At 41.1% G+C, this 21,914-nt stretch overlaps 2 protein-coding genes across 6 annotated transcripts in view; both read left to right on the forward strand.

The window, feature by feature from the left end:
* The window catches only part of ATAD2 (ATPase family AAA domain containing 2), a 29,969-nt gene extending 23,743 nt beyond the window's left edge, over positions 1-6,226 (forward strand). For all 4 annotated transcript variants that reach the window (XM_056482747.1, XM_056482748.1, XM_056482750.1 and 1 more), the window contains exons 25-28: positions 922-1,278; positions 1,958-2,082; positions 3,755-3,883; positions 5,313-6,226. In XM_056482747.1, coding sequence (XP_056338722.1) covers positions 922-1,278; positions 1,958-2,082; positions 3,755-3,883; positions 5,313-5,351 — 650 coding nt within the window. In that variant the 3' untranslated portion in view covers positions 5,352-6,226. The remainder of the gene's footprint in view (positions 1-921; positions 1,279-1,957; positions 2,083-3,754; positions 3,884-5,312) is intronic.
* A 1,228-nt stretch (positions 6,227-7,454) lies between these two features.
* The window catches only part of ZHX1 (zinc fingers and homeoboxes 1), a 32,656-nt gene continuing 18,196 nt past the window's right edge, over positions 7,455-21,914 (forward strand). Inside the window, exons 1-2 of one of the 2 annotated variants that reach the window (XM_056483016.1) lie at positions 7,455-7,542; positions 8,364-8,469. The gene's annotated coding sequence lies outside the window, so the exon portion shown is untranslated. The remainder of the gene's footprint in view (positions 7,543-8,363; positions 8,470-21,914) is intronic. The other variant, XM_056483017.1, reaches the window with a different exon arrangement.

Here is a 21,914-nt window from a genome sequence, read left to right on the forward strand (position 1 = left end):
CCCTTGCTAGCCTGACTGATATTTGATGGCTCCTACGTCACTACTTCTTAAAGTCAGAAAAGCTGTACGTGGCATTTTCTGGATGCTTACCTAGTTTTTAGTTATAGGCAACAGTGTTTTCCCCTTCCCTGCTCTCAGACATTAAATTCTATTCCTGTGATTTCCAATTGAAGGGGAAAGGGTTGGAAAAAAAGAGGAGCAATAATTGTAGACATGTAAAGGAAAGATAATTTTTTCCTTCAGTTTCTCCATGAAAAGGACATGGAGAAAAAGGGGTCTTGGGTCTCTTTCAGTTAAAACATGTGACATTTCCTGGTCTTGCTGGCATGTCTGGGAATTTTGCCACTGACTTAACCAATACGCCTTGTGTGGTACTCTGTGAGTACTAAGAACGGTGGTGTTTTCTGGAAGGCAAAGTGACAAGCTTGTATTGAACAAGATTATTGTATTGAACTGAATCAGAAAGCTTATCAGGTGTAAGTCTCTATGGAGGAATTTTTTCTCCAGCAAATACTCTTTTAAAAGTGCCTCTTCAGCTCTTCCTGATGTGTCTAACTTTTGTGAAGTTTACAGATTCTGAGGGCTCATCTCCAAATGTGTTTCAGTTGTTCACATATATCACTTGCTAAGTCACCTAATAATCTTGCTTTGCAGTAAGACTTCCTGTCTAAAGTAAAACTTTTATCTTCATAAGCTCTTGAAGCTGATGGTTTTGTGAATTAAATTCTGTAGCTGAATTTTTAAAAAATCTAGTAGCTAACTGATCCCATTAAATTGCAACTTTTTCTCTAGGCACTTGTCTGGGGAGATGGGCAGTGGTACTCAAGCTCACTTGGTCATTTTCCTTGTCAGACAAGTAAGATGAGCATGCTTCTTGTTGTGGTAATGCTTTGGATTACTTTTCCTTGTATCTCTTTGTAGATAAGTCAAGAAGAAAACGCAGAAGGAATAGAGGGTCTTCAAGTCTTGCAGTGAAGAGGAGGAATATTCAGTTCAATAAAGAGAATAAAATTCCTGAAGACCAAAATGAAGTAGAGAGTAATGAAGAGTCTAACACAGATTGCAATGAATTTGCATCTTCTCAGGATACTTTTATTGAAGAACATGAAAATGTACTTCAAGAACGACAGAAAAATGGGACAGAAAATGAAAGAGAGAGAGTTCTCCTTGTGGGTAAATCTCCTTCTGGAAAAAAGAGAGAACATTCAGACCTAAGAGAGCAGAGTGAGATGCCAGATTGTCAAAAAGCTGGAACTTCTGAAGATGGAGGTTCAAATAGTAAGTGAAAGATCAAACAGGTCATTTACCCCCTTCTTCCTGAGGAGGGTTCCAGTACCTACCAGGTTTTAGCCGTCTTGATTTCTCTTCTTGGTTGTCTCTCAAATTGGTGCACAGTTTCCTGCCTGTATAATGGTGCTGCCCCTTGAGTTATGCCAGCCAAACTCGTGTATTTCTGCAGCTGCTGTGCTTCTGATTTTGCAGTTTGTTTTTCAAATGGTGCCTAACTGGAAAACAGTCATTGATTTTCTTTTATTGCATGAGGATCTTTCCAGCAATAAGAAGCCTAAGTTAAAAAGCTGTACTTCAAGCAGTGAGCACTCAGGGTCATGTGTAGAATAGAAGAGTTATGTCCTATTGTTTCCAATGTAAGATGTGTTTTCTAACCTAAATTACTTTGGAGTTTTACAGTGCAGTGCTGTAATGGCAACAGGATTTTTTTTTTTCCCCTGGTTTTCCCCTGCTTTGTCTAGTGTTTTTTTGTGTTCAAGTTTCTAGTTTTCATGAAGCAGAGATTTTTGCCAGAAAGGAGGTAAAAGTGTCAAGCATTTATCGGTGAAAAATGTTAAGAGTTGTCTTTGTTTTTGCATGGAGGTTCTCTTCTCCAAGTACAGGATACTTCACTCATACTGTGTTCCAGAGAAAGAAATCCTGACTTAAGAAATTTGTGTTGTTCCAGATTTGTGGGTACACCGTATGACTCGTACAAGATCTTCTCAGGTGGAAGAGAAACAGCTGGGATGTGTTGGGAAGGCAGTGAAAACTGGCACACAGAGAGTGTTTGTGGATTACTGTGAACTCAAAGTAAGTTTAAATTTTAATTTTGTTAATACCAAAAGATATTTTTCTTGCTACGTATGGAGTTGTAAATTGAGTCCGTTGTTAACTAATGCCAATTCAGACAAAGTATGGGAAGAATATATTGCTGGTGAAATAATTCAGCCTATAATGGACTATGACTGTTTCCACAGCTGTTGTAGATTGCTGTTCTTGCTTTTTGGCTAACTAAATTTTAGGAGACTGGATTATCTCTCCTATTTTTAATGGAAAAGGGGCTTGTTAGATTTTAAAATAGCCCACTGACGAACTGGTAGTGCTGTTGGTTGTAAGTGTCTTGGCAGTTTTTATTATGGACTGGGAGGTTGTTTTGGTTTGCTGTTTGCAGGTTTTCATTTGTTAGGAACTGGAAGAGTACTTCAGTTTTAAGCACAGATGACTTTTAACTTGAAGTTAGCAGGTTGACTTAAAGGTCATCCTGGATAAAATACTAATACCTGCTCTTCTCAAATGCTTTCAAAATCCAGTATTAGAATTTTGCTTTCATATAGGTATTCAGTGTTACAAGGTTTTTCCAATCGCCTGTAGGAGAGAAGTTATCCTAGGATACATTTGGAGAAAGGGTCAGAATTTTACCTAGCTGCAGGGAATCAGATAAGTTTCTTTGCATTAATTGGAGAGGGTATATGATCCTGGTCTTCTTCAGAAGATGTTGCAGTGAGGAGAATTCAGGAAATTGCCAGGTTTAGGTCCTGGGGGTAGGCCAAACCAGAGGGGGCTGCTGTTTAACTGCTGTGATAGGAAATGAAGTGAGAAGGGAGAAATTAACTTTTTAAGACAGGCTTCCTAAGCAAGCAAACTTCATGGGATTGTGTTCATAGAACAATAGAATATCCTGAGTTGGAAAGGACCTAGAATGATAGAGTCCAACTCCTGGCCCTGCACAGGGCACCCCTAACAATCTTCCATGTGCTTGAGCACTGTCTAAATGTTTCCTGAGCTCTGCCAAGCTTAGTGCTGTAGCCACTTTCCTGGGGAACCTGTTCTACTGCCTGACCACGCTCTGGGTGAAGAACTTCTTCCTTACATCTAAGCTAAATTCCCCTTGACACAGCTTCATGCTGCTCCCTTGGGTCCTGTCAATGGTCATGAAAGAGCAGAGATGGATTGGTGCCTGCCCCTCCACTTCCCCTTGTGAGGAAGCTGTTGTTCATGTCTGCCTGTGTGAGGAATCCACATGGGTTTCTCTAGAGTCAGGGTGCCAATAGCATGTGCTCTGAAGGTGCTGTCCACTGGAGAGATGGTACCATAAAGCCCTTATAGAGGTTTCAGCTGTGAGGACAGAGCTACAGTCATGAAGTGCATCTTTTAGAAACTTGATTCCTTAGCATGGGTGCCACTGGAGCTTGCTGCTTGTGTTAAAGAGAGCCTCTTTGGAATTCACTTGCAGACAATAAGCTGGGTAGCTTGCTTGGTTTTGTTTGGGCTGTTTTTCATTGTTTGGGGTTTTGGGTTTTTTGTTTATTTGCTTGGTAATAGACCTAGAACTTGATGAGCACATACAAGAGTGTGCAGTCACTTATGTGGCAGCAGTGAAAAAGTTTTGCATGGGAAGTTGGTCATATACCTGTGCCATGTCCTACCTTTTCTGTTTGCAGCTTGTGCTATTTTGAACTCTGGTTTCCATTTTTTCCTTCAGCGAGTGTTGCATTCTATTGCCGTGGTAACTGAGAACGTCAGTATATTTCGCATGGAAAAACTATATGCTGTCCTTAGCCAGTGCATTTACCAACATCGGGAAGATGGTGACAAAAATGAATTAGTAAAGGTAATTTTTTTTTGTCTTGTAGTACTTTGTCATTGTTACAGGTGTGTGTGTGTGTGTGTTATGCATATATATGTGTGCCCTGTGAAGCACCTTGGTTATTTAGTATTACTCATTGCTGCTTAGTTGCCTGTGTTACAAGATTTGTTCGTTACAGTCTGGAAGATATTTCTCCCTATTGCAAAACTATTGTTGCATTTGGCTTAGCTGTTGGCAGTTTCAGCAGGAAAAGGCTTGAAGATGATGGGTCCCCCCGAGAGCCCTCTCAGAGCAGTTAACCTCAGTCTGTCACCACTCCTGCTCCAGAACCTTTTCAGTGCTGGGGGGGCTGTGAAAGGAGGGTGCTTTTCTCAGTCTGTCACTTCCTCGTTCTCCTCTTGCGGGCAGTCACACATGGTAACACTTGCATAGTAGTCATTCAGTGCCTGAAAAGAAACTAAGTACGAGGCATAACAAGAATTAAGAGACTCTAGTCTCATCAGACATCCTTTTTGGCTAGAACAGCTCAAGGATCTTTAATTTCATATATGGGGAGCTTCCTGCCTATGAAGATTTAAAGCTAACAAGTCCAAATCTGTAATCTCTCTCTCTAAGAGAGGATTTCCAAATTGTCAGAACTTGGCAGAAATATTGCACAGGAGCCCATTGTCCCAGTCTGACATTTCCAGTGTTGAGTTGATTTAGATATGTTGGATATTCAGTCTTCAGCTTCAAAGTCCTCAAACCCATTTGTATTCCAGGTGGTCATGCATAAGAATAGATAAAATTCTTCTTTGTGTCTGTCTTCCTTAAAAAAGCTTTTGATCTCTTCTGGTCATCTTAATCTTCCACATCTGATACAGAGTCAGATCAGATGCTTTTGCTCTGATTGTGCAACAGTGAGGATTACTTGGATTCAGGGATGCCATTCCTGAAAAATACACCCTTCTCTCATTATAATGACATGATTTAGCATGTTTGTTATCTTGGGGCTTGTAAGCTTTTGTGACAGAACTTGATTTCTTTGTTCTCTGCTTCTTTGGGCTTTAACCAAAGAATATTTCCTATTCAGAGGGATTGCACAAGTCAGTCAAGAAGTAAGTTCTGCTGTATGAAGACAGAGACTTTAACAAGTATTTATTCAGAGTAGAAAAGTTCAGCTTTTAGCTGTGGCTCTTTGAGAACTGCTCCTCTCTAACTGTTGAGAGCACCCTTGATCCCTAGTCTCCTGATCCAGATCTCTGCAGTCTTTCTAGCCTACTCTCTATTTTGGATGCATGAGGATGTGTTGGAGCCAGTGAGTATAGAACAACAGTGATGGCGGTAGCACATGTATTGGCTAAATCATCACTAACAATTGTGTGCACAGATTCTTGCTTCTTCTAATGAAATAGTAAACAGGGTTCTTAAGTTTGTATTCACACTGACTCCTAGTTTGTCTTTTTTTTCTTAGGCAATGAAGAAAGAAATTACAGCCTTCAGTTATCCATGATACTTGATTTCAGCATCCTTGATGCACTCTGTAATGTTTTCTTTTTATTGCATGCTGTTTTTTCTTTGCATTGTTCAATAAATACTAGGTCTACATATATGTATTTATACAAATATATCTTAAAATTTATTAAGAAAGCTCAAATAAAGTCATTTAATGACTTATATTTGATATTTCCCTTTTAGATATGTATATATTGTGACATACTGCTGTGATTGCCTTTGAAACTCAGCAGAGCTGAATAGATAATTTCAGTACCTCTCTTTAAAAGAAAATGTAACTTGAAACAAAGCAAGATTTACTACTGTAACTTCACCTTAGAAAGTTTAATCATGCTTGTAATAATGACAATACTGGAGAAAAGCAGTTTAATACAAATTGTTAGTTCATCAGATGGCATGTAATTGAATTCAGCTGTAAATAGTTTTTTAGTTACTGGGAAAGAACTATATCTGTTTATTACACAAAAGTGAGTATATTATTGGTGATAAATATATTGAAGTAAAAGCAAAGCAGCACTCTGTTTTGAAGAAGTTTCTCTTCAAACCTGCAGAGAACATTTATCTGTTAACTTGATAGTTATTTAAAAAAGAGCATAAGACAAAGTTTAACTATGTGAGAATAAAATCTTATATAGTGATAGAACATGTGGTATGACCCTTTGCTCTTCTGTTCTGTCACCTCACATGCACAACATGTGGCGATACTGAATGCCAAACTGTGCAATCCCTCTTTGTGTGTGTTTGGTTTCTTACCTCTGTCACTAGTGTTCTCTTTTTGTGTCCTTTTCCTGTGTTTGTTCAAACTTTGTGCTATGCAGATTTTTATTTTCTCTGTATTGTTTGGTGGATATTAATAAAAAATTCATCTTTCTAGTGGTGGGTTGTTGATTATCTTGCATTTAAGACACCATCACAAATACTGTGATTTTAAAATAAGAACTGCATGTGATCAGCTTCTTCTCCACTCAGTGTAGGGGAGCAAAAAATTTTAAAAAAATTAAATAGAAAAAAATTAAACTGAAAATTGACATTTTAATTTAATTTATGACACTAGAAATGTAATAAATCGACTAATGTCCTTAACTTGCTCTCCTCCTTCGCTGCCATTGCCAATTTCGATGTGACTTAGGGCAGGCAGCTTAAGTGCATCCCCTAAGAGCACTATTTGGAAAACTGACAGGAATTTAAGAACCAGATACATTTCTGGGATTAAAAACTTCTGTCTTCCTCTTACTAGGCTTGACAGAATTCTGTATCTAGGCGGATTTTAAATATGTTCCCAGGTGTGCAAATCTTCATGTTCTGTGACCACCTGTGAACAGTTAAGGGTTCACAGCCACACCTTTCTTTTTTTTTTTTTTTACTCTTTGCTGTCTAACCTAAAATAGCACACAGTGATGAGAAAAAAATAGTATAGGGGAACAACGCTTTTGAGAATTGGGCCGTGAGAGTTAATTAGATGGGGTTTAAAATATTTTGTTTGTAGTAAAAGGAGAGAGGTCTCCTTTCTCCAAGTTCTCTAACTAACACAAAACCCTCAACCCAAGGTGTGGGAAATGTTTTTTTCGTTAGAGCCGCTACTTCTGTGTTCACTCGCCCAGGTTTGGGTCTCGGGCCCCTGCGGCCGTGTCCCCCCTCGGCGGCAGAACCCCTTCCCGGGCTGGCGGCACTGTCCCCGCAGCCCGTCCCGGGCGCGGCGGGAGGGCGGCGCGGAGCCGAAGTTTGCCGGCGGAGGAGCGGCTGCGGGGGCGCGGCTGCCGCCCGGGAGCCCCGACCGTGCCGCCCCCGCTGCTCCCCGGGCGGCCGAGGAGCCGCCGGTGCCCCGGGCCGCGGCGCTGCGGTGCCGGGGCAGCCCCCGCGCCCGGTGTCCGCCGCCTGACGGGCGGGGCGGCGGGAGCGGCTCCGCCCCCGCTCGCTGCCAGGGCGGCCGAGGCAGCGGCCGCGCCGTCCGCGCTCGCCGCGCTCTCGCCCCGGGCAGCAGCGCGCCGGGAGGATGCGAGTGGGCGCCGCGGGGCGAGGCGAGGGCGCGGGCGGCCGCGGCGTTGGGAGCTCCCGGCCCATCCGCCGCCCCCCCGCCCCGAAAGAAGTGCAGTAGTTTGTGAAGCGCAAGATGGCGGCGCGGCCGTGAGCGCAGGCGGCGGGCGGGCGGCGGCGCGGGCTGCGGGGGCGAGGCGGAGCGGCGCCGGCAGGTAGGGACTCGCTGAGGGGGCTCTCGGCGCCGGGAGGCGGGAGGGCGACCCCGCTGCCCGGGAGGCGCGCCCTGCGCCCGCCCCCGCTTCCCCCGGGAGCGGGCCGGGCGCTCCGCCGGTAGGGACGGGACGGCGCTGCCGCCCCGGGGCGGGGGCGGCTCCCGGGCTGCGGGGGCGGGCGGGCTGGGCCCGGCGGGGACGGAGCCCGCGGGGCGGGCGCGGTGGGGCGGCCGCGCCCCGCCCGCCTCCCCATTGTCTGGCGGCGGCGCTGCCCCCGCGGCCGGGGGTCACCGCCCGTCGGGGGCGGCGGGCTCCGGGCGGGCTGGGGCAGGCAGAGCGGGGGCAGAGCCCTGGCGTCCCCTGGAAGCGGACTGTGCGTGACCCCCGGTCCGGCCCGCAGTGGGGTCAAACCCCTCCGAGCACGGGCTGCTCTCCCCTTTCTTCTTCCTCCGCCCCGTGCCGGGAGCCCGCGCGGGGCTTTGCTCGCCTCAGAGCGGAGGAGAATCCGTCTGACTCGTCAGTCAGAAAGGAGAATCGAGAACTTCAATCCCGATGCGCTCAGAGCAGCCGGCGAGTTCGTGCTCGCTGTCAGCGCTGGCGGTCGGGCGGCCGGACGGACGGACAGACTGACGGCAGGCAGCGAGCCATGAACTTCTGGCTGCAGAGTTATCCTGCATCCCGCGGCGTTGCGCTGCGGGGGCGAGCGAGAAGCAGCAGCACAGTGAACGTGCAGGCAAAGTTGGGGAAGATGTCTGGTTTACTCCTCTGAGGGTGCCTGGGTTTTGGGGTACATTCTGATGCTCAGCTCTCCCCTATACCAGGATGTGCAGCACTGGAAACCGACACCAACTTCGATAAACCATGTAATTGAGGCAGTTCTGGATCTCTGAAAGGACTCAGAGCATCTGCAGTAGTGAATGTTATCTGGTAGGTACTTGCACTTTATTTCTGAGCTGCTTGGTAGCTTAAATAGTTAATGGAAAGATAAGTTTACTGTGTACAAAGTGTCACATAAAATAGTGAAGGCTGTGATGTCTGGGTCTGCAAGCTGGTATAGGTGCCAGTTATTTTTAAAATAAGACATACAAAGAGTATACTGAGGATTTCAAAGTGCATATAAACACGGTGTAAATAAAAAGTGGATTTTGTTATGAAATTTGGTACATGAAAACAAATATTCCCTCAAATGTAAGAATGAGAGGGGAGTTTTAAACGCTGTGCTGTTGGTTTTCACCAGCGGTCTTGTTTTCTTGTTTTTATTCAGAAGGATTTCATGCCAAAAAAAAAGAAAGCTTGTGAGTACTTACAGTACTTACTTAAAACAACCTGTGTGATGTAGACCAGAGGACTGCCCTGAATTAAGACCTCTTGGAGCAAAAATGCATAATTTAGAAACGCTTTTGTTACTTTAAACATTGCCAGCAAGGCAGTCAGTTCCACTGGTGGTGTTAAATGAATTCCCCTGAGCAGATTAGAAGTAGATGCCATTTTGTATAAGTGAAATTATTTGCTTTTAAATGTAGACTAGTGGTTCTTGTATCTTGGCTAGACTGAAAAGCCCTCTGCTATCATATTTGGATAATGTGTATGTTTAGTATGATTGTCCCCAAACCTGTCTTGGGAAAACACAGCGCTTTGAGGTATAGCTTTCCTTTGTGAGACTTACTTTTCTACTTCCCTAATGTTTCTTATGGATCTTTTCTGGATTATTTCCTCTCTTGCAACACCTCAATTGATGTGAGTGCATTAGCTGGATCCAGTGTCCTGATATGTAGCCTTAACTGGGTTTGTTTATAACTGTTGTTTATTACAGAATAGACAATATTTATCACAGAGTTTGTCACAATACTTGCCGTTGGAGACTTAGAGCTATGTGCTGAACAGTTCTCTCTTTCGTAGATTCTCCCACTAAAGAATTTCTGTCAAATAATGCACTTTGTAATATTGCTGGGATTCCTTTTGTTCCTAATGTACCCAGAAGGCAGTTTCTTGTGTCTTTTGCTTCACTGGGCTGTCTGTAGCATTTCAGTTAAGCTTATTGCTATTGCTGAGATTTTCCCTTCATTTCCCACCATTTGTTTATATGTAGTCTGAGGAAAGGTTTAAATTTTGGGTTAACTTTCATCAACTTGTGATTGGTGACCCATTTGTTTGTATGTAACTTTAGAAGAGTTTTATTTGAAAAACAGTTGTTCATCTTGGAAGTCAGATTTTTTCCTTAAGTCTGAGTTGAGGATTTTTTGCAGCTTTACGAAGCTGGAACTTTTAAAGAAGCAAGTACACATAAACCATGGGGTTTTTTGTTTGTGAATGATAAGTATAATGGAGGCACAATCACTGGCAGCTAAGCTATGGCTAATCTTTATTTTGGTGATCAGTTTCTCTTTACCTATCAAGCTGACGTCTAGTAAAGATTTCATGGTATCACATGCAGTATTTTTATGTTTTCTAACTTTTATAAATCCTGAGCTTGCTGTAAAATTTTCAGAAAGGTCAGTGTGTAAAAATCCTGTATGATAAGAGTTTTGGGGTCATGGTGTGAGGGAGTGTTCGGAACATTTTTAGCTGAGTGCATGGACATGCTGTTCTCTTCTGTGTATAAATGGTCAATATTCCCTCTCCTTGTGCTTTAGATGCAGGGTCATTGATCCATAAATGTCCAAGATGGTTTGCTTCTGAGTTGTCAGGGACTTGTAAACAAGTGATGCAATTTTCAGTTAAGTCCCATTTTCCCTTTTGTTTGCTTCCTATTTCCTAAATAGGCAGCAATAGTGAGTATATCATTCTACTCCTGTAGCTCCTCACTGCCTGTCAGTAGTGTCACCTTTGCTGAATATATACCTATAAGAATAAAATGTTCTGTTATTATTTAAGTTTCTAATATTGTCAAATTAGGCATTAAAGGTATGTGACTGCTTAAGTTTTCAGCATTATTAGCTCTATTAATTCAAATTTACTGTCTTTTATTCTTTTATTCCCATTCATCTTTTCTCATTTTTCTCTCTTTTCTCTTTTTCCTTTTTTTTTTTTTATTTTTTTTATTTTTTTTTTTTTATTTATTTTTCATGGCTAGTTGAGGACTTTCCCAAATAGTTAAACCATTTTGCTGCATAAACAGTTCTTTCTTTATCTGTGGAGGTGGAAGCCACCTAAATGATACATTTTTTAATCCTGTACCAACCAGATGGCATTTCATAATTCTATGCCTTGCACCACTTGCACTGATGGTTCATTTCCAGATCTGTGGTCTTTCTGTCAAGGAACTTCAGGGGGTCCACTCAGGTCTTTTTCATATTCTCAGAGTTCAGTGAACTGTAGTGTATTTCTTAGAACCATCAGTGGATCCTTTCTAACCAGCTTCAGAGATCAGCCCAAATTGAGCAGAAGTTGGCTATTGTCACTTATTAGGAGGTGTGTACTGCTCGTTTATCCTTAAGGGCTTTGAGACCATAGTAAATGTTAAGTCTAGTATAATTCACTTTAGAAGTATAATCTGAAGGGGAAGAATGTAGCCTACATTTATTATACCATTAAAATTATGAGACACATTGACATGCCAAAGCACAGAAGACAGGAAGATTGCTGAGGACTAAAGGAGGAACAGATGTAGTGTGATTGGAGAACCTTCAGGAAAAATTGTAAAGAACTTTCAATATGCTGCTGTTTGCACTTCTTGAAAGATCTGAAAGGTAGCAAAGAACTTAATGTTGCAGACATTCTTTAGCATAACCTCTGCTTGTGCCTGACAGGTCTAAAGGAACTTGATATACAAAAGAACAGGTTCTGCATCGTGTTTGGAGCCATTTAAGAAAGTGACTTTGGTATTTTAGGTTCGCTCCATGCAACTTTGCCTTCTCTGGTGGATTTTTGCAATATGCTGCTCACCTTCCTTGTCTAATGGTCTCACTAGGATTTGGAGGAACTCTACATGCTTTGAGGGACCCACAATCTGAAACATTGCTCAAGCAAGGCTTGAAGGCTGGCAGTTATTTTTAAAGAGTGGGCAGACAGAGCTGTGTAATGAGGCGTGTGTAACGCCAGCCCTCGCTGCTTGGCAAAGCCAGCGTCGTTCTGTGAGTGCCAAATTCACCTCACCAGACAGAAGGACAGAAATGAGCTTTTGAACTTTCTAATGGCTATGGTAACAGCTCCACATGTTCAGCATTCTGAATCTTCAAAGCATCTTGAACCATGTTTATTAGATGGAAAATAGCTGTTAGCTCACAGTGAATTTTGTGGATCGGGTAATTATAGAGATTTTACGTTGGGACTGTGATTATTTTAACATTGTCTTAGCTTAGAAAGTTGCTAAGAACTTCATAGATGGAAGTACATGTTTGTATAGTCCAAGGCAATCTTGGTAGAGGTCTCTAAGCTTGCCTTTCTTAAAGCTGTGAAATAGATTAACATACACAAAATACGGTACTAATGTGATTACTTTCCTCCCTGTGTTATAATGCAAAGACTTTGTATGTCAAAATGCTTTTGATTTTAAAACTCTCCTACTGGCTCTGTGCGTGGTTGTAAGGCTCTGTCTTGGTAATTCGGTTAGTTGTGATCTAGGAATGTTGTATGTCCGAAAAAGAGTAAAGGGGAAACAGCAGGGAAGGAGTCAGGAAAACAGTTATAAACTACCTGACTGTAAAATAGTGGAAGTAAAATGTTAGTTACAGCTGTGTGCTTCCTCAAAAACTCCAGATTTCTAGTCAATCTTTAGAATACCTTTGAAGTAGAAAGATATTGCATTTTTATACATGGATCAGATCCCTTCAGCAAACCAGTGGGAGCTGAGGGTGCTCTGCAAATCCAAGCAGTATCAGGAGGAGTTGGGCACTTGGCAGCAGTTGCTGAGTGAGTTAGATGGAGCAGGCAGGAAAGCTCAGGAGTTCCTGTTTCTCAGCAGGATTTTCAGCAACGTAAAATGCATTTGTAGATGCAGTGGAATTTTTGCACAATGTTCAGCCTTGTTTGCTATGTTGAATACTTAATGGCTCTCTGTCCTCCAGACTTCTCAAGGGAATCTGCTCTGACAAAAGGTTCACCACACCTAGAGTGTCATGTGAATTTGGGTTTTGTGTTCATGGATCAGTTTGAGGAATTGATGTCCATACAAGATCCCTGCTGGCACTGTAGGTATCTGCTTAAATATGATGTAAACACACACAGCTTCACTACTTGCAGCTTATGAGTGTTTTTAAAATTTGACTTCTTAATACATTTTACTTAAATTTGTTGAAGGAATTTGTTGGTGAATAGAGAACTAATTTTTTATTGCATTAAAAATAGTAATTTAGCTTGAAAGAGACTACTTGGTGAGTTTTTTTGTGAGATGCCTACAACTTTGGGTGTTTTATCAGTCCAAAACCATTAATTTAACTCTGATTCTTGACAAGTAGCTTTTTTTTTTTTCTTTTTTTTTTTTTAAGTTCTCTATTTCCAGGGTTCCTCCAGGGGAAATATAAGGCCTTGCTAATATCAGCTGTTTGTTTCTTTAGGGGTAAAGGAGGGAAGAGATGGGAGATGTTAGGAGAAAAGAGTAGCAATGAAGAAAAGTAAGTTTACTCTTTCTACACATAGTAAAGAAATAATCACAAGCACACATCCTTAGAAAGATATATTAATCATTGTACATAAAGTCCAGAGAGGGGGAAGTTCTGCATCACTGTGTACACTGAAATTCAGAGTCTTTTGTTTTGAAAGCTTTCCAGTATATTAATATTTGCATGGATGATGACAGTGTGAGCACCATACTCTGATGTCACACACGCAGCTGTATGCTTCTTTATAGGAGTGACTATCCTATTTCTATATGTAATGCTCAATTACAGATAATAATTACTATCTGAATTACTGAGCAGGAGCCCTCTTCACCAGGCAACGTTTAAACCCTGTTGCTGCAGAGAGCTGGCGAGAGAGAGAGAGGCTGAGGGTGAGAGCTCACTGGAGGGTTAGGACTGAAGATTGCTTTGCACCAGAGCAGCTTCTTGAGCACTACTTTGTGTGGAAAGATTCAGTCATTTCCACCCAAAGCAATGAAATAAAAAGCTCAGTCAGCCATTTCATCTTGAGATACCCCGCCCTCCGAAACAGATATTAAAAAGAAAATGTAGGTTTTGGCCCATGCATATCCCACTAATTTCCACTGATTTAGTTGATGCTTGTAATTGTTGTCTAGAAAGGCCGTGTTTTGCAAAATATAGGTATATTTTTAAAATTTCTGTAGGGAGATATTTATGTAATCCCTTTGATATTATATTTAACCCAATAACAGCTTGAAAAGGAGTCTGATTAGCTTACCTTTGTCCTAGATTCAGTTTTAATATCTAATGTTTAAATGGAGGGGGGATTGATCTTTATTCTTAATGATTCGTGCAGCCTCAAAGCACAGTGGTTTCTAGTTGTGTGCTGCCTTTCCCACTGGGGGATGCAAACAAAAGAACAATAATTTCAGACTCCTCCTTCAGTTTCCAAGAGAACCTTAGCTGCTCAGGGATAGCTTTGAATTTTAAAAGCATCTTTCTTCCAAATTATGTATTGATTGCACACAAAATAGCAGTGCTCTAATATGCAATTTAAAACAAATGCATGATGGTGCTCATTTGTTTTTAATGCTGCTTTTTCCAGCAGAAAAACAAAAAGAGGATTCTATTCCCATAAACCAGTCTTGCAAAATCCTTACAAACATTTATTAGTCTAGACACAAAATATTCTCACCCAGCCTCAGCTTGATGATGACAAAAAAAAAAAAGCAAGCTAATATTGTACTTGGCTGTAAAAAAGGAAAAGAAGGAAAAAAAGAAAAAGCTTGCCCCAGGCTAGTGAACCAGTAACATTTTGCTGGGGCTGCTTACAACAACAGATGCATCTTATTCCCATGGGGTTTCCAGGCCTGCCTATTTTCTATGTTAAACTTGGACACTCTTACAAACATTCTCTTTGAGTACCACACCCCAGTCATATCCTGGGCTCTTCTGATTTGGTTGATTTAATAATGGTACGTTCGTCTTACCTCTTCTGACCAGTCTTTGTATTTCCCTGTCTCCCCAGATATCATTTAACTAATGCATTAATTCAAAACCAGTCCTAATAAATGGAACGCAGAATAATGGAAATAGGTGATTTGATCATAGCTTGAATCTGAACATAGGGAATCCTGATATAAATGATTTCTCCTAATTTTGAGTTGAATTTATGCTTTCGATAACTTTCGCAAATGGCAAGTGATTCTCCTTGTTCAGTATTGTGGTAGTTTGCAGAGGTTTTTGTAAAGGGACAGATTATGTCAGGGATTATTTTATCTCAACATACACTCAGATGATTAATTTTTAATTCTATCATTTTCCTAGAAAAAAGTGAATTATGCATATCTTGTTTTTCAGGTATTGATTAGTTCCAGTTTTTCTAAATTTTTGTCTAACTACATTTGATTGGAAATTAAAATTTAACTTAAAATGCACCTAAATGGCATAACATGTCTGTATTATTAAACTACTGTAAATATGTAGCATATCTAAGAGTACATTTATTTAAACATGACCTTTTTTTTAAGCCTATTGATTTATGAGGCAAATTATTATACTTTTTTAATAATCCCTAGAGTAAATTTATTGTTTCTATGATGACATGTCTGTTAAGATTTTAGCCCTGGGAGAGTTTATCCTTAAGCCAGAATTAGAGATATTACACAGAAAAAAAGCAGTCCTGCTTTTTTAAAGTTTGAGGCAGGAACTTCTGTCATTCAGGAAGTAATTTCTACCTTCACTCAGTGCAGATGTCTACAAAGTGAATTTCTGTGAATAAGGTTAGTTGTTAATTGCCAATAATTCAATGTTTTCACAGAGAATTTCCAACTTAAGTAAAAACTTTTAAGTAAAAAAGTAATGACATGAACTAAGACTATCCGTTACAATACTGACTTTTTTTAAAAAAAATTACTGATTTTTTTGTTTTATTCCAATAATAAAAGCTTAGCTGTTTACAATTAGAAAAGAACTTCCGGCAGTAATTGCTGCTCTTAATGATTATGTCTGGTTTGATGTCAGTAAGTAAGATAGGTGTTTCTTCTATGAGAAAATGTGTTCAGTGTGTTCTTGAAACATTAATGTAAATTGACAAGATCTTTCTGTTTAAAACTTTCAGGCTAAATAATAGGTGGTTTAAACATAATACTGATTCTTCTTTTCCTTCCTCCCCCAACTGCCATGTTGTTTGTGCTGTGTAATGTTTTTTAGGCTTTTCTGTTACCTCTTACATGTGTTTTATCAACACATACAGCATTCCTTTAAAAATTTTACTGCTCATTCTCATTTAAATCAGTGAGAATGTGATTTTTGATGCTAGCATATTTATGCAGATTTTAGCTACCTATATTTTTAAAAACAGAACTAATCCATTTTTCTTATGGTGTTTAAATCTAATGCAAAAAAAAAAAAAAGAAAAAAAAAAAGAAAAAAACAGCTCCACAGCCGTTAAAGTACAGTATTTTAGTTAAATAATATTGTACTAATTTTCCACCATTATACTTGAGAGACACAAAGTGAAAGAGGGCAGTCTGTTTTCGGTGATCCACTCTCTCACTTCCCTGCCAGGACTGAACATGGGAGGTTTGTGTTTCTCCTGCAGCAGTGACTCACATGACAGGCAGCTCCAGCAGAGCAGGGCAAAAGGTGCAGCCTCCACTTTCCTCAGCCAGTGGCTCCCAAACTGGGGATTGTCCTCTCCAGGGCTCCCAGCAGTGACGAGAGGGGTCACGTGTCTGGCACAGTTTAAATCACAGAGGTCAGGTTCACAGTCAAAGTTTAGGGCATTAGCCTGGGAAACAGTGAACAGGGAACCAGCCTGGTGAAAGACTTGTTGATTCTTTGCTGCTGCATTGAAGGCCTTTGTTCAGGTGAGCTGGGAGCAGCGTGGGACTGCAGGGCGCCAGGTCCAGCAGCACCTGTGGAGCCTGTGAAATGCTGTAACTGCAAACCTCCTGTTCCCTGTGCCATGGGCCTAGATGCTTGTTCTGATCTGCTGACTCTTCAGGACTCTTCATTACCCCATGGTAACTTGAGTACACAGTCATCTCTCAGACTTCTGCAGTGACCGTACTTCAGATTCATCTTTCCAATCCACACGTTGTACTTGAAAGCCTCTGCAGTCCCTGTCTTTTACCTTTTTTGTCACTGGGCTAAAAGGCAGTAAATAATGTTTATCCACTCTGCGGATGAATGATGGGAGCATGGGGTGGGGGATGAGGAAATTGGTCTTGTCACACATAGAATAAGACATTATCTCCCACAGAAATCAGCAGGAGTATCCAAGGAGTACAGTACAGTACTCAGCGGGGGCATGGAGTCACGTCACTGTTGCAAATAAAAATGCTTTGCTTTTCACAAAGGTTAACTTGGTACACAGTGGTATTTTACTAGATATTTGAGACCTGCAGAGAGTGTTTATGCAGGCAGCTTGGACTGTCCTCTTTTTTTCTTTGGTATATGCTTGAACTTCTCAAAATCCTGAGGAGAAACATTAGAATAGAAGGGATCTTTTGAAGATCATCTAGTTCAGCCTCCTGCTCAAAGCAGTTTCCTGTGATGGTAGATAGGGCTGTTCAGGGTCTTACCAAGTTTTTAAAACGTGCAAGGATGGACATTCCTTAAAAATCCTGAGCAGATTTTTCTACTCTCCAGACAACTGGTTACAGTTCCTCACCAGTGCTGAAGTGCTGTTGCTCCACCATCACTATGCCTCTAAAGTCATCTTCAGCGGACATAGAGTATGTTGGTGTTGCAAGGAAAGACAAGCCTGAGTGAGCTTGATAGTCTCACCCTGGTCCTGGCAGTAATTTCGTGCTGCACTGGGAAAACTTGCACTTGGACCAAGTACTTTGACTTGAGAATATGCTGTTCCATGACCGGCATTGTTTGGATCAAGTCAAAGGATAGCATCACAGAGAACTTCTATAAGATCCACTGTATTTGCAAGCATCAACATAAAATTCTTCTGCAGTTTTGTGCTATGGAGGAGTCTGCTGGTAGGGGACTAGGTCAGTTCTTTGTCTGTTCTTATACAATTCAGTTTACAATTGTAAAGCTGTTATATGACACTGGAAACATTCTGGAGCACCTTAAAAAGAGCCTTATAAAATACCAGATCTGAAGTCAAGTTTTTTGCATCCATAGCGGAGATGCTAATCACATGCCATTGAACGTAAAGGACTTTTTGTGCACTCTGCACTCCTTGGCCTTCTCACAAAGTGGAAGCAGACATGCAAGACTGGGGAAGGCTTCAAGAAAGACATGGGATGGGAAGCAAGCAGATGGATCCAAGGTACACAGGAAAGGTCCTGAGGAAGTTCATTTGATCAAAAGCTCATAGTGGACCAAGTGGTAGAGGAGATTCTAAAGAGCAGTTGAAACCTTGAAAATGTGTCTTACAGTCTTCACCTTACGTGGAATTATGTAGATCCATGCAGTAGAACTGATCTTTTTTGCTTTTCAACCAGCACTCCAAGTTTTTGCTTGTTCATAAAACACTGTTTCATACAAACACTGTGTTTATACATTTGTTTCAAGTATTTTGGGATCCTTTACAAGTTACTTAAATTATGGGTCTGTGTTCTGGTGTATGCAAGTCTATGTGTGTGTGTGGAGCATGTAGCAGTGTGTATTAGTGTCACCTGGTCAGTTCACTCCAAGACCCTGTTTTCAGTCTTATGATGGCTGAAATGATAATTTCTCACATTGTTTCTGTCTTGAGGCTGCTCTTACTCTCTGTTCATTGAGTTTTGGGGGAACATTAGCTGGTTCAAGAGTAAAATTAACAGAAGGAGGAGGGAAGCAATCTCCATGTAAAAGCTCTGTTATCTTTCTTTTTCTGAGCAGTTCTGTGCCTCAGGGATCGGACATAGGAACTTGAAATTTGGCAAGGATCTGGCATTGAGGTCTGAGAAATGCATACCACTGTTAAAAAAAAAGAAAAAGGCAGAATTATGGGTTATAATGTATCCCTACCTTTTTGTATCCAGGGTAGAATTTGCAGAATGTTTTATTACCTGCTCTTGATCATGCTTCTATGCCTGTCATGCACATCTGCAGACTGCTTTAAACCACTATATTTAATGGACTTTCATTCTCTGTTTGTCTAGGTTCTTTTATTGTCATGCATCAGGGTAGTCCTTGACCTGATGCTGCTCCTTGGGCTTCTGCAAACACCACTGGCCTAGCAGAAGGTATAAAAGCATTGGGAGCTGCAGGCCCTGAAACCCACTCCTACTTTTTAAGGATAGATGCTACTAATATTCTTACTTGCTATTGAGAAAGAGTGGTGACAGGCAAGTATTAATGAAAGCAGAAAGCAGCCAGTGTGAAATCTGGTTTCCAGTGTGACGAGGGCTCATACAGTTCCCTGGAATCAGTGGAGGAGGGGGAGAGGAGAGCGAGACAATCTGTGCTGGGCTGTGTCACCTCGAAATCGCGGGGGTTCCTGCTCGGCACCAGCGATGACTTGGCAGTGAGCTGGGCTGTCTGGTGGGGACACCATCTGCAGGACTGCAGCTTGGCTCTCTGGAGAAGCTGAGAGGTGTCAGGGGACATGAACTCCAGGAAGTTGAAGGAAGGTCTTGTACTTGCAGCACTGGACTAGGGCCTGGGAAAATGAATGTCTAGAAATTTTTCATCTGGAAGAAAAAAAGGCAGAATGAAGTTGAAAGGAGCGTTTTGTGAAGTCATATGTATGCCAGATTGTTTAATTTTGAAGAAGGAAATAATAAACCTTTTGTTTTGGTGTTTTAAGGAGAAACATTTTTGATAAACAGTTTTTAAAATTAATAATTTCTTAGTGTTCTACTTTTTTTAAAGCCAACATGAAACATTTGGAGGGTTAAATTAAATGTTTATTCAATGCAGAACACATTAAAATTTATCTTCATGTCAGTAATTTATTTCTTCATCCTTTCTGTTTTGTATATAACAGCACAGCAATTAAAACAAAATTTAAAAGAAGAGCTGTAACTATGCAAAGAAAAAAATCCCGACTCTGCTGCCATTTTCTTTGGTATGATACGCATTTACACAAGTCTGATACTTTCAAAAACAGTCATGCAGAGATGTCTGACATTAAAAGTACTGAGTGCTCACAGTTTGAATTGGACACTTGAGAGTCAATAATATAAAGATCTGCCTATGTGAGTGTAGCTGCCAGGGTGCCTGTATCACACAGAAAATACCTGTGTGACTGAGGAGCAGAGACATGCACCGTTCATGCTAAAGGTACCTCTTGGTCAGTGCAGCCCTGGTTTTTAAGTACTGGAGATGTTTGGTCATTAACTTTATATGATCAGATACAAAATCTGGTTATGGCTTTCTATATCAAAAGCAGGGGCACAAGTTACTGTGCTCTCCAGAGAGGTACCTGGGGTATATTGTGCAATAGAGAAAGATAATGTAGGTCATTTAGCAGTCACTTCTGGCACGAAATTCTGACATTTATTTTGATGCTTGTTACCCATTAAAACTAGCACTGAGAGGAAGTAACTGAGGAAGTCCAGTCACATGTCCTGTGGCAGGCTCCCTTCAGCCTCTGCTGGGCTTTGTGTCAGCTTTCCAGTGCCCCATCACGGGTCTGGCCTTGGCACAGCCTGGAGCTCTGCCTGGGCACTACAGCTTTTGGTTCTTGCCTCCCTCATTACCAGTCCTAATGCAGCAAGGACCCTAAGTTTGTAATACATAAGAGCTTCTGCTGAATTCAGTTTGACAAGTTTCACTCCCATGTTGGACCAGTACCTTATTTTAAAGGTAGTAGTACCAGACCTTATTTTAAAAGAGGAATCAAATGTGAATATTGCAGGATTAACAGAGATTTGTTTTGGAGTCATATGCAGTAATGAACTTTGCAGATAATGAACAGCTGAAGAAAATGGCATTGCAACAAAGTCCTTCACCCTTCTCACTGAGAGGCAGCACAGATCAGAGTGTATTAGTCTATACTGAGCTCTGCAGAATAGCTTCTGACATGGATACATCTACTCTGAGTAAATGGTAGTAGAAGGAGGCTAAACAAAAGAGTAACAATTGCATATTGTCATGGGTTAGAAGAAGGCAGCATTCTCTGTGTGAAGTCGTAGGCAATTTGTAATCCAGGTGGATTTAAAAGTTAGAAGCAGATTCTATTGCTCCTGAGCCACTCTCTGCATATCCTTAAAATCACATTACATGGGGTTGGATTTTTTTTTTTTTTGGCATGCTTTTCCTGCACACTGGATGGAAATGTCATACAGCAAGCAGGGAGCAATGCCTTTTCAGAAAGCATGCACCCTGAACACACAGTGAATGTTTTCTGTAAACTCATTTCTTTTTCTTGCTGCATCAGCTACTCCTGTTTGGGGGAGGGAAGGAGGAAGTGAGTAAAAAAATTTTTCTGGAAGCAGACAAGCATGTGTGTCTTCTGTGGTCAATTCTGTGTCTTTTCCTTCCCAAACTGTAATCAAATGGGCAGAAGGTTTCTGCCTCCATTTAGAAAATATTTATATAAGTCTTCATCCAAATCTGCTATAAAGACAACTTTAAATGTTGAATTTCATTCTAGAATGAATTTATATTATTATAATTATTAATTAATTGGGATTGCTAACTGTTCATGTTTCTGAAGAACAGTGTCCTGAGAAATCACCTGCTGAAAAATAAAATATCAGATTCTGGACTTTCAAAAAATATGCCTGCACTTGCTGGTTTATGTTCCTAGAAAAACATCTGTTTCATGGGCTGATTTCCTAGGAATGTAAATTCTCTGAAAATCTGAGGTAAAATTACAGAAGGGGGTTGCAGTGTAATTAATTGAAAGGTTTTCTTCAGATTCCTTTATTAAAAAATGCTGCTTTTGACATAAAATAAACACCCGGATTCTTTAATTGGAAAGCAGATTGCACAATGCAATGTCAATATTTACAAGGAGGGATAAAAAGAGAAAATCTTTCACAATACTGTGTCACATATTTGGCCCTAAGGTATGTAAGGGACAAGCAAAAGCATTCTCTGAACCATTAGTGATGACCTTCATGAATTCTTGAAATATGAGGGAGGTCTCAGTGGCCTTGAGACAGGCAAGCACAAGACTGGGTACAAGACTGTCCAGTCTTACCCAAGGGAAATGCTTGAGCAGAGAACACATAGTGAATCTCAGGTCAGCTAAAGGTGTGATTCCCAGCTCAATATAGGAAGAACTAAAAAACAGTCTGTAAGAACCTTGACAATTGTAACAAGGTTCTTAGAAAGGTGGCTGTGGCAAAACCACGCTGTTACTTAATTTTTTGTTGGAGTCATTGGCCTACTGGTGCAGAATGTTGCAGACCTTACTGAAGTGGCAAGGTCCCACACACTCCTGTAAGCAGA

Source organism: Oenanthe melanoleuca, chromosome 2 (assembly GCF_029582105.1).
Source record: "Oenanthe melanoleuca isolate GR-GAL-2019-014 chromosome 2, OMel1.0, whole genome shotgun sequence".
Taxonomy (NCBI): domain Eukaryota; kingdom Metazoa; phylum Chordata; class Aves; order Passeriformes; family Muscicapidae; genus Oenanthe; species Oenanthe melanoleuca.